The sequence below is a fragment of the Chiloscyllium plagiosum genome, chromosome 3 (assembly GCF_004010195.1).
Source record: "Chiloscyllium plagiosum isolate BGI_BamShark_2017 chromosome 3, ASM401019v2, whole genome shotgun sequence".
NCBI classification, from domain to species: Eukaryota; Metazoa; Chordata; class Chondrichthyes; order Orectolobiformes; family Hemiscylliidae; genus Chiloscyllium; species Chiloscyllium plagiosum.
Window position 1 is genome coordinate 69,850,055 of NC_057712.1, and position 13,013 is coordinate 69,863,067.

A 13,013-nucleotide genomic window follows, 5' to 3' on the forward strand; every position below is an offset into this window, starting at 1 on the left:
CACTATGGCAGTCCCAGTCTATGTTTGGAAAGTTAAAATTCCCTACCATAACTACCCTATTATTCTTACAGGTAGCTGAGATCTCCTTATAAGTTTGTTTCTCAACTTCCCTCTGACTACTGGGGGGTCTATAATAGAATCCCAAAAAGTTGATCATCCCTTTCTTATTTCTCAGTTCCACCCAAATACCTTCCCTGGATGTATTTCTGGGAATATCCTCCCTCAGCACAGCTGTAATGCTACCCCTTATCAAAAATGCCACTCCCCCTCCTCTCTTGCCTCCCTTTCTATCCTTCCTGTAGTATTTGTATCCTGGAACATTAAGCTGCCAGTCCAGCCCATCCCTGAGCCACGTTTCCGTAATTGCTATGATATCCCAGTCCCATGTTCCTAACCATGCCCTGAGTTCATCTGCCTTCCCTGTTAGGCCCCTTGCATAGACACAGGTAAAGTTTAAAAATGTATTTAAAAAGTGATGTAGAATGTGCAGTTAGATTAAAGTCTTTGGAGACTTTGATTAATTCGATTTATCTTGAGGCCATGGTTGTTTAATTAATGGTTTGCGTGCTCTGCCATCAGATATTTTGTAGGTATCTTTAAGTTCTCAGTAAATTGATCCTTTTCTGACTTAATTTTTACTTGGCATTTTCCTGTCAGATATTAAAAGAAAGGAAGAACAAGCAGAGATAGAGCTTGTTATCTCTGAGCAAGTCATCCAATGAATCCATCATTTTTCTCTGTTCTTCCTATTGCCTAAAAAATGGTTCATTTGTATATATCTATGTCTAGCCTCACTGTTTGCAGTGCCCCCCCCCCCAATATTCTGCAGGCACCTCCCATCTCAATCTGTCAAGCTTCCAAAAATGTAGAAATCAAATAGGAGATACAATCAGAATGACTAGTGTCAGCCATTGTGATGACATACTAATTTCGGTTGTGATTGTGTCTTTTTTATTGATGGTTTCATGAACTCACTCAAATTGTGGTTAGATGATTACTGAGACCATTTAGATCAGTGTCCTTATCTAAAAAAAACTATTTTATTCAATGAGAGGTCCAAGATGATAAAGGTTGAACATCGACAATCTTTTTTTTTACCATTTGCCAGCACTTGGCCATATCCCTTGAAATCATTCCTATTCGTGTACCCACTTAGATGCCTTTTGAATGTTGTAATTGTACCAGCCTCCACCACTTTCTCTGGTAGTTCATTCCATACACATACCACCATCTTTAGGATATCTGGTTGGTGTGGATGAGTTGGACCGAAGGGTCTCTTTCCATGCTGTTCATCTCTGTGACTCCATCATCATAACAATGCACTTGTACTGCTCTCATTAGAAACTATCAAATTCTCAGGTTAAGATCATTAAATTGTAGTTAGACAGCATTCTCAAATCATTAAGGTAAGGTACATTGGTGCTGTTTAGCTGTTGTTGACCTGCAGGTACTACATTTGGAGGAAGGAGACCCCATGGTATAGTACAAGCTGCACCTCACGTCAAATGTAAGACAAAAAAACTCTATGTGTATATATAAGCACAAAGAGTGCCCATATGGGACTGCGACTGTTTCAGACATCAACTTTGATCTTAGGCAAGGTGCAGACTGTGGAAACAAACTAAATTGCATGTTTTAATGAATGCTGATGAGATTATACACACAGGTAGAATCACAATCAAATCAATCATGTTCTCAATTTAGGTAGTTCCTAATTAGAAATATCACCCTCAGAGATTTGGGTATTATTTTTAAACCTTAACATAACACACCTACTTTTGGTCACTATATGAAGTGGCTCTGTCGTACAATTGAATATTACTTTGTCTGAAATCTGATTTAAACCAGATTTTTCCTGAGCTGTAGGCTGACTATTTTGCATAACATGATTGGGAAAGGAGCTCTCTAGTCTCTGATTCAGGGTGACTTCATCTTGTTTTCTCAGTACTTTTCCACTATGTATCCATGGTAACGCTCCTCATTTAACTATCCTAAAATTACACACTTGGAGCATATCGACACAACCCAGTTCTGAAGAAAGACAGTTCATCTTTCAGGTGCCAGCTTTCTTATCTTTCTCAGGTTGCTTATGCTTATGCTCTACTCCCTCTCTGTAACTCTAATTTAACCTATAACACTCTTTTATTCAGATAAGGCTATTAACAAGTTGTATTACATGCTACTGCACTCCCCACTAACCTCTCATTGTATGGGAGTGCAGACAGGAACGTCAGCTCCCCTTACATTCATTTTGCTTTTGAGGCACAATCAAGAATTCACAATAGCAGTTTCTATAGAATGGCATGAACAATCGAGATATTGCCTTACAATGCAGTTATACTTCACCTGGTGTGAAGTCCAGATGTTGTAATTCTACCAACTAAAGCTGATATCACACTTTGCATCTTCAGAACGCTGGGAAGTTGGTCAGAATGAGACACACAAGTTATATTGCTGCTTTTATTTAATTAGGCATAAGAAACTGCTCCAATTTCATGTGAAAGGCATAGCCTGATAGCTATAATATTACATGCTTGGTTGTAGTTTTAACATTTGGTTTATCCATGTATTGAAATTATAGAACATTTCTATGCAGGTCCTGCAACAGTATAGCATCCCTAAATCTGGGCCAAGAATACTGATTTAAGTCCGATACAGAGCTTATTGGCAATGGAAGAAGTATTCTGAATTTGGTCAGACATGTTTTGCATCAATCTGTACACCCTTTCAATCTGCGTGATATGGGATGCTATGACTGGGGGCAGCCATTGTGTAGCTAGGAATGGCAAATCACTGCAGTATTTTCCTCATATGGGCTAATCCAAAATAAGTCTATTGCCCAAGCTTTGCAAATGATAACTGAAGAAAAGACAGAACATTTCCAAGCACATTTCTTTAACACAAAGCCTTTCTGTTTTCTGTTTTCAATACAAATTTATTCTTAAACATTGAGCAAAACAAAATTCATATTCCTTTTTCAAACTGTAAAAATTTAATACCATAACAAATAACTGAATTGTTGTTGATGTGAAATAATCTAAAGTGCACATGATGCATTATGATTTTTTCAATTACTTTGATTTATTCTTTTCTCAGGAGACTGAGCTATGAACTGTATTTGTGTTGCATGCTTTCTGTAGAAGTTGTGTAAAGTGCAAAAAAAAAAGCAATTCTGGCTTGGAATCATAATCTTTGTTTAAAGGCAATTGCTAACATTTAACTTTTTATTTTAATCAGATGATAATTGATACGTGTAGAGTTTCCACACTTTAATATAGCCTGTGTCCATTGACATCAGATGACTACTGCATCTCATTTTGTGTTTCTTCTCTGATTTAGCTGAAATTGAACCTCACTCAAAAAAGAAAGGTGGGTGATACACCGAATAAAACTGTTTATGTGCACACATGTCACAATTACAAGGTGTGAAGAAAAAATTAAAACAAATTGCCTTATTTTGCCACATAAAATTAAACTTTTGTCCATACAGCTGGCTTTCGAGAAAGAATAACAGAACACTGATTATATGATATGTGGTCTTTATGATACACTTAAGGCTTAAATGTCTTTTGTTGGCAATAATTACTTTAAAAAAGGCTAATGCGTAATTGTACAGCATACATAAACTTCAATATGTGAAACTACACAATCCAAATGTACTGCTCTCAAACAATGGATAGTACAAAAGCTCAGTACAATGAGAATTTCCAAGCTATCATTATTTATATTCAAAACTGGTACTGTACAGATTTCCTAATGCATTGTACATTGAAACTGAAAATGAATAAAACTGTTGAACTCCAGGAAGATGGTGATATTAGTAATCTAATGATTGAGAGCATGGAGCAGTTTTGTGGCTTAGCTGGCTAGAAATATGACAATTAAGACAGATTCAGTCTGGAATAATCCATTGTGTGTAAAGAAAATTGACATTTTTTTACACAGTTATATCAATTGAGGCCATTTTGATGGGAAAATGTTAAAGTATTTGAATCCTGTGTTTGATCTATGTTGGATGTCATTTTATCCCAGCAGGGCATTGATCTCCATTGTACATTATTCATTGGCTCACTATTACATTAGCAGCAACATCATAATGGAATCTGTTCCAGATATGTTTTTAAATCTTATGATACAATTGATAAGTATTGTTTATATCTAAATATTATGTAGTTCAGAAGAGTTAAACAAATTATTTCAAACACATTTGAAAAAAAGTAAACTAAAATACATTATTTTGCATTTCAGAACAAAAATGCTTTTAATAGCTACATATTGGCTGACATTCAAAATAGTAGTAGTGTCAAAAATGTTTCAGGAAAGAAGAAAGCTCTCAACAGAAGTAGTCATTGCTGCAGGGAATAAATGTGAATTGAGTTCAGTATTGTGTTATGAAACCATCCTCGTGGAATAAAAATCCCTATTTTCTGCATTGGGATAAGTTATATTTCGTGTGATTTTGATGGCAATGACAAATCATTACTTTAGGATGTAAGTGAATGATGTCGCTACTTGGACAGGGATAAGTGATGATGGCTGAACTAAGAAATCAATATTGTCAGGTCAGTCAATTATTTTATGGTAGGTGTGCAATTAAGACAAACCATACACACTACTGACCCTGTTAGAAGGGTAACGTTGGTGAGGCAATGAAACAACTTGCAAAGTCACTTCCATTTTGGTACACCTTTGGATAAATATCAGAAATTTACTTTTTTTGTTGGAGCCAAGCAGGCAGTTACTTACAATCCTAAGAATGCAAGAAATAGAAGTATGAGTAGGTCACATGGCCAATTAGACGTGTTCCATTCTTCAACATGCACATGGTTGAATTTGGGTATCAGCTCCATTTATCTGCCTATTCCTTTGATCCTTTGATTGTTTGAAAATAAAAGCTTTCATTTGGATGCAATGAAGTAGTACTCATAACCCTGTAAAATAGAGAATTCCGAAGATTAACAAGACTGATTGAAGTAATTTCCTTCATTACTGCATTTGAAACTCTCCAGAAACATTGCCTCTGTAATTACTCCAAGAAATCCATTCAAATCTTTCAAAGAGATTGACTTTCATTTGTCTAAACCTCAGACACGATAAGCCCAATTTTTACACTCTCTCATCATAAGTCAAACACACACCCATTTCTCGAATCTCAGGAATTGGAAAGGCAATGTTCAGGTTGTGATTGCGCATTATTCCGGTTGGTCCCCGTTTTGGGCTGTGGAGCCATCCACAACCCCCCCCCCGTGGGAAGTCATTAATAATTCATATCCATGTCACCTCCATTCCTGGGATGAGAGAAGTAGGGGCTGGATTCCTCACATTACTGGGAAAATGGCTGCTAGTTCCAATTTTCCCGAAAGTCTCCAATCAAAATTCCCTGGAACCTTTGACTGACTTCCCTGAAAAGGCTTCTGATCTCCCCCACTCTAAGGACCTCAATCCCTCACGCAAAGGCCTTTGATTTCCCAATAAGGCCTACCACTATGGCTCACACAGTGAAGCATTTAATCTCCCCCCATCCAAGCCTCTGTTCTAACTTGCCCTGATGACAATGTGAACCTCAATTTCCATGCCCCACCCCATGAAAGAACAAAGAAAAATAATGTAAAATAGATGTAATTCAAAAAAAGAGACAGGAGGACACAGATCTGAGGGGTTGGAGTTGGGGCATGTGCAAAACTGCTCTTTCCCTGTTGAACTTGGCAGCTGATTATGGCTGTTCAGTACAGAAAAATTGTTCCATTACCAGTAAGGTTGATCCTTCCCTCAGTGCAGCTTGCAAAGAGAGAGAGGCAATAGCTGAAGGATTCTAATGTCCCCCTGTACAAAAAGGGCAGTAGGGATATTCCAGGTAACTGCAAACCAGTGAGCCTGACATTAGTGGTGGGAAAGTAGGTGGAGAAGGTAATGAGAGATAAAATCTATTTATATTTGGAAAAGATTGGGCTTATCAGTGATCGGCAACATGGTTTTGTGTGGGGAAGATTGTGCCTGACCAACTTAATAGAATTCTTTGAGGAAGTGACCAAGTTGACAGATGAAGGAAGGGCTAGATGTCATATACATGGACTTTAGTAAGGCGTTTGCTAAGGTTTCCCATGGTGAACTAATGGAGAAAATGAAGTCACATGGTGTGCAGGGTGTTCTAGCAAGGTGGATAAAGAACTGGTTGAGCAACAGGTGATAGAGAGTAGTAGTTGAAGGGAGTTTCTTGAAATGGAGAAAGGCGACCAGTGATGTTCCAGAGGGATCAGTGCTGGGGCCACTGTAGTTTGTGATATACATAAATGATCTGGAAGAAGGCATTGTTGGTTTGATCAGTACGTTTGCAGATGACACGAAGATTGGTGGAGTAGCAGAAAGCATAGGGGACTGTCAAAAATACAGGGGAAAAGGTAGACTGGAGAGTTGTGTGGAGAAGTGGTAGATGGAGTTCAATCAGGCAAATGTGAGGTGATGCATTTTGGGAAGTCTAATTCTAGAGCGAACTATACTGTAAATGGAAGAGCCTTGAAAGAAGTTGATGAGCAGAGAGATTTGCGAGTTCAGATGCATTGTACCCTGAAGGTGGCTGCCCAGGTGGATAGAGTGGTCAAGAAGGCATATGGAATGCTTGCCTTCATCAGACGGGGTATTGAGTGTAAGAACTGGCAGGTCATGTTAAAATTGTACAAGACTTTGGTTCGGCCGCATTTAGAATACTGTGTACAGTTCTGGTCACCACATTACCAAAAGGATGTGGACGCTTTGGATAGGGTGCAGAGAAGGTTTACGAGGATGTTGCCTGATATGGAAGGTGCTCGCTATGAAGAGAGGTTGAGTAGGTTGCGATTGTTTTCATTCTGAAAAAGGAGATTGAGGGGGGACCTGATTGAGGTCTACAAAATCGTGGGTATAGACAGGGTGAATAGAGATAAGCTTTGTCCCAGGGTGAGGGGTTCGGTAACGAGGGGTCATGTGTTCAAGGTGAGAGGTGAAAAGTTTAAGGGGGATACATGTGGAAAGTACTTTGCACAGTGGGTGGTAGGTGCCTAGAACGCATTGCCAGCAGAGGTAGTAGAGGCAGGCATGGTAGACTCATTTAAGGTGTGTCTGTCAGATGCATGAGTGGGTGTGGAGCAGAGGGATACAGATTCTTAAGAATTGGACGAGAGGTTGAGACAGTGGATTTGGATCAGTTCAGGCTTGGAGGGCTGAAGCGCCTGTTGCGGCTGTAAATTTTCTTTGTTCTTTGTTCCTTGTTGGCAGTTCTTGCATATTAAAATGTATGTTTTATCTTACTATATATTTGATCATGGGATATGGCATTTCTGATTAGGTCAGTATTCATTACCCCTTCCTAATTTCCCAGAGGATAGAGTCAACCACATTGCTGTAGGTTTGGAGTCACATATATGCCAAACCAGGAAGGGATAGCAGATTTTCCTTCCCTAAAAGACATTTGTGACCTAAATAGATTTTTACAACAATTAACATTGCTTCCAAATTTTATTGAATTCAAATTTCACCATCTGCCATGGTGGGATTTGAACCTATGTCCCTAGAACATTAGCCTGGGGTCCTGGATTATTAGGAGAAAGTGAGGACTGCAGATGCTGGAGATCAGAGCTGAAAATCTGTTTCTGGAAAAGCATAGCAGGTCAGGCAGCATCCAAGGAGCAGGAGAATCGACGTTTTGGGCATGAACCCTTCCTCAGGAATCCCTGAGGAAGGGCTCATGCCCCGAAATGTCAATTCTCCTGCTCCTTGGATGCTGCCTGACCTGGTGCGCTTTTCCAGCAACACATTTTCAGTTCTGGATTATCAGTCCAATGACAATGGTTCCACCCACTGTAAGACAGCAAGTTACATCAGACTAGAATGGGCAAAACCGTGACATTCAACATCCTCTTCGCCAACATCAGAGGCATCCCAAATGATTAAGTATATCTTGCTAGAATATAGCTCTGAAAACCTGGAGGATTTCAGCTTGAGATTCACTCTGGAGCCAGGTTTAGTTTGAAACATTAGCAAAACAGTAATGCTGTCATCCCATGTTAAAGAAGAAGAAAATTAGATAAACACCTGCAGAGAAAAAGTTGCAAGGCAGTGTGGAAAGTATAGGGAATGAGTCTTAGTAAATTCGTCTTGCAGAAAGCTAGCAGAATGGTCTCCTCCTGTTCCCTAACCATGCTATGATTCTATGTTTCTATAACCTTTTCTGCCCAAAACATCTGACCAAGACACTAGTTAGATCACAGCTCAAATATTATGAACAGTTTTGGTCCCTTCACTAAGAAAAGATAAAGTGGCTTTAGAAGTAGTCCAGAGAAGACTAGTGGGGTTTATACCATAGGTACGAAGAAATTTTTTTATGAGGCGAGGTTGCATTGGCTCGACCTGTACTTATTGGAGTTTAGAAGAATGAGAAGAGACCTTATTGAAATATATAAGATTCTTAGAGTATTTGACAGGGTAGAAGCAGAAGGTCTTGTGGGAGAGTCTAGGTTCATACAGTATAATCTCAGAGTAAAGGGACGCATGTTTAAGGAAGAAAAATGGAGATTATTTTTCTTTCAGAGGGGAGTGAATCCATGGAATTCTTTACTACAGAAGGTTGTCAAGGTTGGGTCATTAAGTTTGTTCAAGGTTGAAATAGAGTTTTAATCAGTAAAAGAACGAAGGGTTATGTGAAAAAGGCAGGAAACTGGAATTGAATAGTGGAGGTTTGGAACTTTTCTTCAAATGATGGTCAATGCTAATTCAATTGTTAAATTTAAATCTGGATAGACAATGTTTTATTGAGGTAGGGTATCAAGGGGTACGGGCCTAAGGCAGAACTATGGAGTTAGGCAACAAATCAGCCATGATCTTATTGTGTGACAATGCAGGTTTGAGCAGCTGAATGGCATACTCCTGTTCCTATGTTTCTGTTAGCAGATTGGCCAAGTTCTCATTCAATGGGCTAATGCCTTCTGCTTCTTTGTCTGATGATCTCATTCATCCAACCCAAGCTCCTGCTCACGGAAGTCTAACTGAAATCCACCACTCCTGCTTTGGTCGGAAACTCATTATGGTCAGGACTACAGCTCCTCATGCTGGAATTTAGATTGACCCCTTCACCCCAGTTATGGTTCCAACTTACAAGATACTGCAACCTGATCTTCAGAGTTTTCCACCTGATTGAAAGTTAATCCTGCCAATCAGACTAGTTTGCAAGCAGCATATTTACTGGGCATAGTCTGCTGGAAACCCTAGTTACAGGCTTTTCCATTACTGGGTCCTTACATCTCTCAAATAAACTCAAATAGTGAAAGCTCCCCCTTCCCCACAGACTTGGTGTTTTCTGTGATTCTGTACTTCGGTTTCCCTGAAAGTGGCTCTCATTGTGTTTATTTCATATCTGGGGAAAAAAAGGACCATGAAGCCCAATTTCTACTCCTTGCCGTCAGTTCCGTAAAATCTGAAAGAAGCTCACTCAGCCTTGGAGATTGTGTCAGTTTATGATATGCAAAAGAAAATTATATTGTTGTGGATAAACTCTATCTAACTGCATGGAGTTTATAAAAAAAAACTCTATCTAACTGCATGGAGATTGTAAACCTCATTAATCATTCTCCTCAGCTGGATTTTAGATCATGGTCTCCACTCCTCTGATAAAATTGGGGGTTGTGGTGGGGCAGGGGGAAGCAGTTGGTCCAGGAGGGAAATGATTGATCGGTAGCCATTTAGTAGCCAATTCACCCTCAAAAGGCTGTAGCAGAATTTCCACTCCTCAGGGAAAGGACATCTTACCTCAGACAGCTACTGGTCAATCCATGATTAGCCTATCTTCAACACCAGCAGTGCCACTTGGAGCAGAGTCCACTACTGGTGCCACACTTGTATGATCAGGGACAAGTTACATTGGATTACATTGTGAGCTTTTGAGGGACTTGCTGGTTGCCAGGCTTGCATGAGAATGTTGAGAGTTGACAGCCCATGATAAATGAGGACCTGGGATTGGGGTAACATATTGGTGGAGTTGGTGTTGGTGATGGGGGTGTAGTATCCCTTTGATGGACCTTGTGTCTTAGAAACATGTGACACTCACCCACAGGTCACACAGGGAATCCCAATGGATTGGCCACATGGTATAAGTCTCTCTCACTTCTGGTTAAATCCTGGTCGTGTGGCAGAATGAGATCCTTAAGTAGGTAGCCTCATTGTTTCCTCCAAAGTTTTCTTGCACCTCAATTATCTCTGAATGTGACATCCAGTTTCCAGGTGTAAAAAGTTACTAAATGGATAAAAACTATTTTAAAAAAAAGAATACTCTCCTGACTTCTTGACGTAATTGTGTTATTTGGATATGTTTAATTACAAACCTTAAAATTGAAGTGTGACTGATACTTAGCTTTTCCTTTTTATGTCACCCATTATAGGAGTTCTTCGCCCCCCAGCTAAACGAAAAGGTTGGTATTTTCAGTGAGGAAATATTTTATTGTGTTTGTTCAAAGGTTAGTTTCTGGACTGGGTTGAAGTAGCTGACTTCAGTCGGTCATCAATTGACCTGGTGCAATTGATAAGTATGTCCTAAGGATCGTAATCAGTATTCATTGACCTGGCTGGACTTGGATGGAACAGAACAAAGGTAACATTTTCAACCTGCTTACCAACATTTCAAAAAGTGTATATAAGTACATTCAGTTATAAAGAAAAGTGCTGTCTTATCCATCTCCAAATATTTCGCGCAAAACGTGGGACTCTTTCTAAAATGGTCATTCACTGTATATCTTTACAATGTGCATCTGCCTCTCTTCTAAATGGTTGACTTTTACATTAAAAGCCTTCTAGACCAATACATTATCTGTGCGTTTTGGAAAGAAATTGTATTCTGAACTGAACACACATGCCAATCAGGAGGTTTGAGGTTTGTCTGAAATTAAACATTATTAATGTTAATTGAGTGAGCTACTAGCATGTTACACTATCAAAACAGCTCAACTATTGAAAAAAGAAATCAGATGGAGCGACTTATGTAAGAACATAAGAACTAAGAGCAGAGTAGGTAATTCAGCCCCTCAAGCATGCTGCTCCATTCAAGTGGACAATCTCAGCCTCAACTCCAGTTTCCTTTTCACTCTCCATAAGTCATTACGAATTAAAAAACTGTCGGTCTCCTCCTCAAACTTGCTCAATGGCCCGGCATCCAGCTCACTCTAGAATAGTGAATTCCACAGATTCACAAACCCTTGAGAGAAGTAATTTCTTCTCATCTCTGTTTTAAACTTACTATCCCTTATCCTAAAACTATGACCTCTCAATCTAGATTGTCCCAGAAGAAGAAACATCATCTCCACAACTATTTTGTCAATACATATCTTGATCAGATCTCCACTTATCCTTTTAAACTTGAAAGAGTATCGGCCTAAACTGCTCAATCCCTCTTCATGAGACAAACCCGTCACTTCTGGAATCAATCTAATGAACCTCCTCTGAATTGTCTCCAAAGCAATTACGTCTCTCCTCAAGTAACAGGACCAAAGCTATATACAATACTCCAGGTGCAGTCTCACTAATGCCTTGTTTGATTGCAGCAACACCTCCCTGCTTTTATATTCTATTTGCCTCACAGGTAAGTCAATGCAGGGTATAAAGATATAAGGTGATTCAATTTTTTTCATGCCACATGGCCTTTTTATAGTTTCTCAGCACCCCATTTCTTCAGATAGAAAATGCATGTTTAGGGTGGTAGTCAGTAGATGGTTTCAGTTTTTCAGCTCAGAGATATATGCTAAGGACTATACCTACCTTACAAGTCACTGCAAGGACTCAAGAATGTAATGTAGGTTGTGCTACCAAAATAGATGATAAAAGATTAAGACAGATCCAACACACAAAGTGAGCAGATTTATCAAGTCTCCTTATATAGTAGCCCCCAAATCCACCAGCTCAACCGCTTAGAAGGACAAGGGGAGCAGATGCCCTAACTTGGAACTATATTGGTATTCCTTCACTTCCACTGGGTCAAAATTCTGGAACTTTTCCTGAATAGTACTGTGACTGCACCTACAATACAGGCAACTCACCACCATTCTGTGCAGAGCACATAAGGATGTGTAATATATGCTGACCTAAGAAAGCAACATCAACATCCATTAATTAATGAATTAACCAGTTGTGTTTTCACACATGTATTGCATAGCAACTGACGAACAGAAATGTTTTCCACAACATCAATACCAGGTTCACATTTTAAACTCATTACATAAATTGATCCACCTTTTGTTTTGGAAGAATGTTTAAAGTTTTAAAGGTTGACTCATACCACAATCTATGTTCAGAACTGAAACAGAGGTCATAAAGGCAAACAGGAGGAGGTGTCCATTGCTTAGGCTGCATTGATTGCCAAAGAATCTGAAACCCTACTTTGTACAAGCTAATAGTTCTGAAGGAGTTAATGCTGAAGACTGCATGAAGTTCCATCCAACCTAATGATGCAATATAACTTAGGTGGGGAAAGATAGAATATCTTAAATCTTCAATTGAAAAGATACTATATCAAAAGATCTCTCAATAATCTTAGAAGTACTATGTAACTTGTGAATAAAATGTGTACTTCGTTGCTATCAAGCAAAAACTTACAACTCCTAGTAGTTTTCCTCTAACACTGTAAACTAAGTCAGCCGTTGGACCCAGTTCAGGCAGCATCCGAGGAGCAGCCAAATCGACGTTTTGGGCAAAATCCCTTCATCAGGAATGAAGACAGAGAGCCTGAAGTGTGGAGAGATAAGCTAGAGGAGGGTGGGGGTGGGGAGAAAGTAGCATAGAGTACAATGGGTAAGTGGGGGAGGAGATGAAGGTGATAGGTCAGGGAGGAGAGGGTGGAGTGGATAGGTGGAAAAGGAGATAGGCAGGTAGGACAAGTCCGGACAAGTCATGGGGACAGTGCTGAGCTGGAAGTTTGGAACTAGGGTGAGGTGGGGGAAGGGGAAATGAGGAAACTGTTGAAGTCCACATTGATGCCCTGGGGTTGAAGTGTTCCGAGG

The 13,013-nt window shown here is 39.5% G+C and overlaps 1 protein-coding gene across 1 annotated transcript in view; it reads left to right on the top strand.

Moving 5' to 3' along the window:
* LOC122539894 (triadin-like) overlaps window positions 1-13,013 on the top strand; it is a 141,009-nt gene that overhangs the window by 90,219 nt on the left and 37,777 nt on the right. Inside the window, exons 4-5 of the mRNA XM_043675049.1 lie at window positions 3,340-3,369; window positions 10,407-10,436. Coding sequence (XP_043530984.1) covers window positions 3,340-3,369; window positions 10,407-10,436 — 60 coding nt within the window. The remainder of the gene's footprint in view (window positions 1-3,339; window positions 3,370-10,406; window positions 10,437-13,013) is intronic.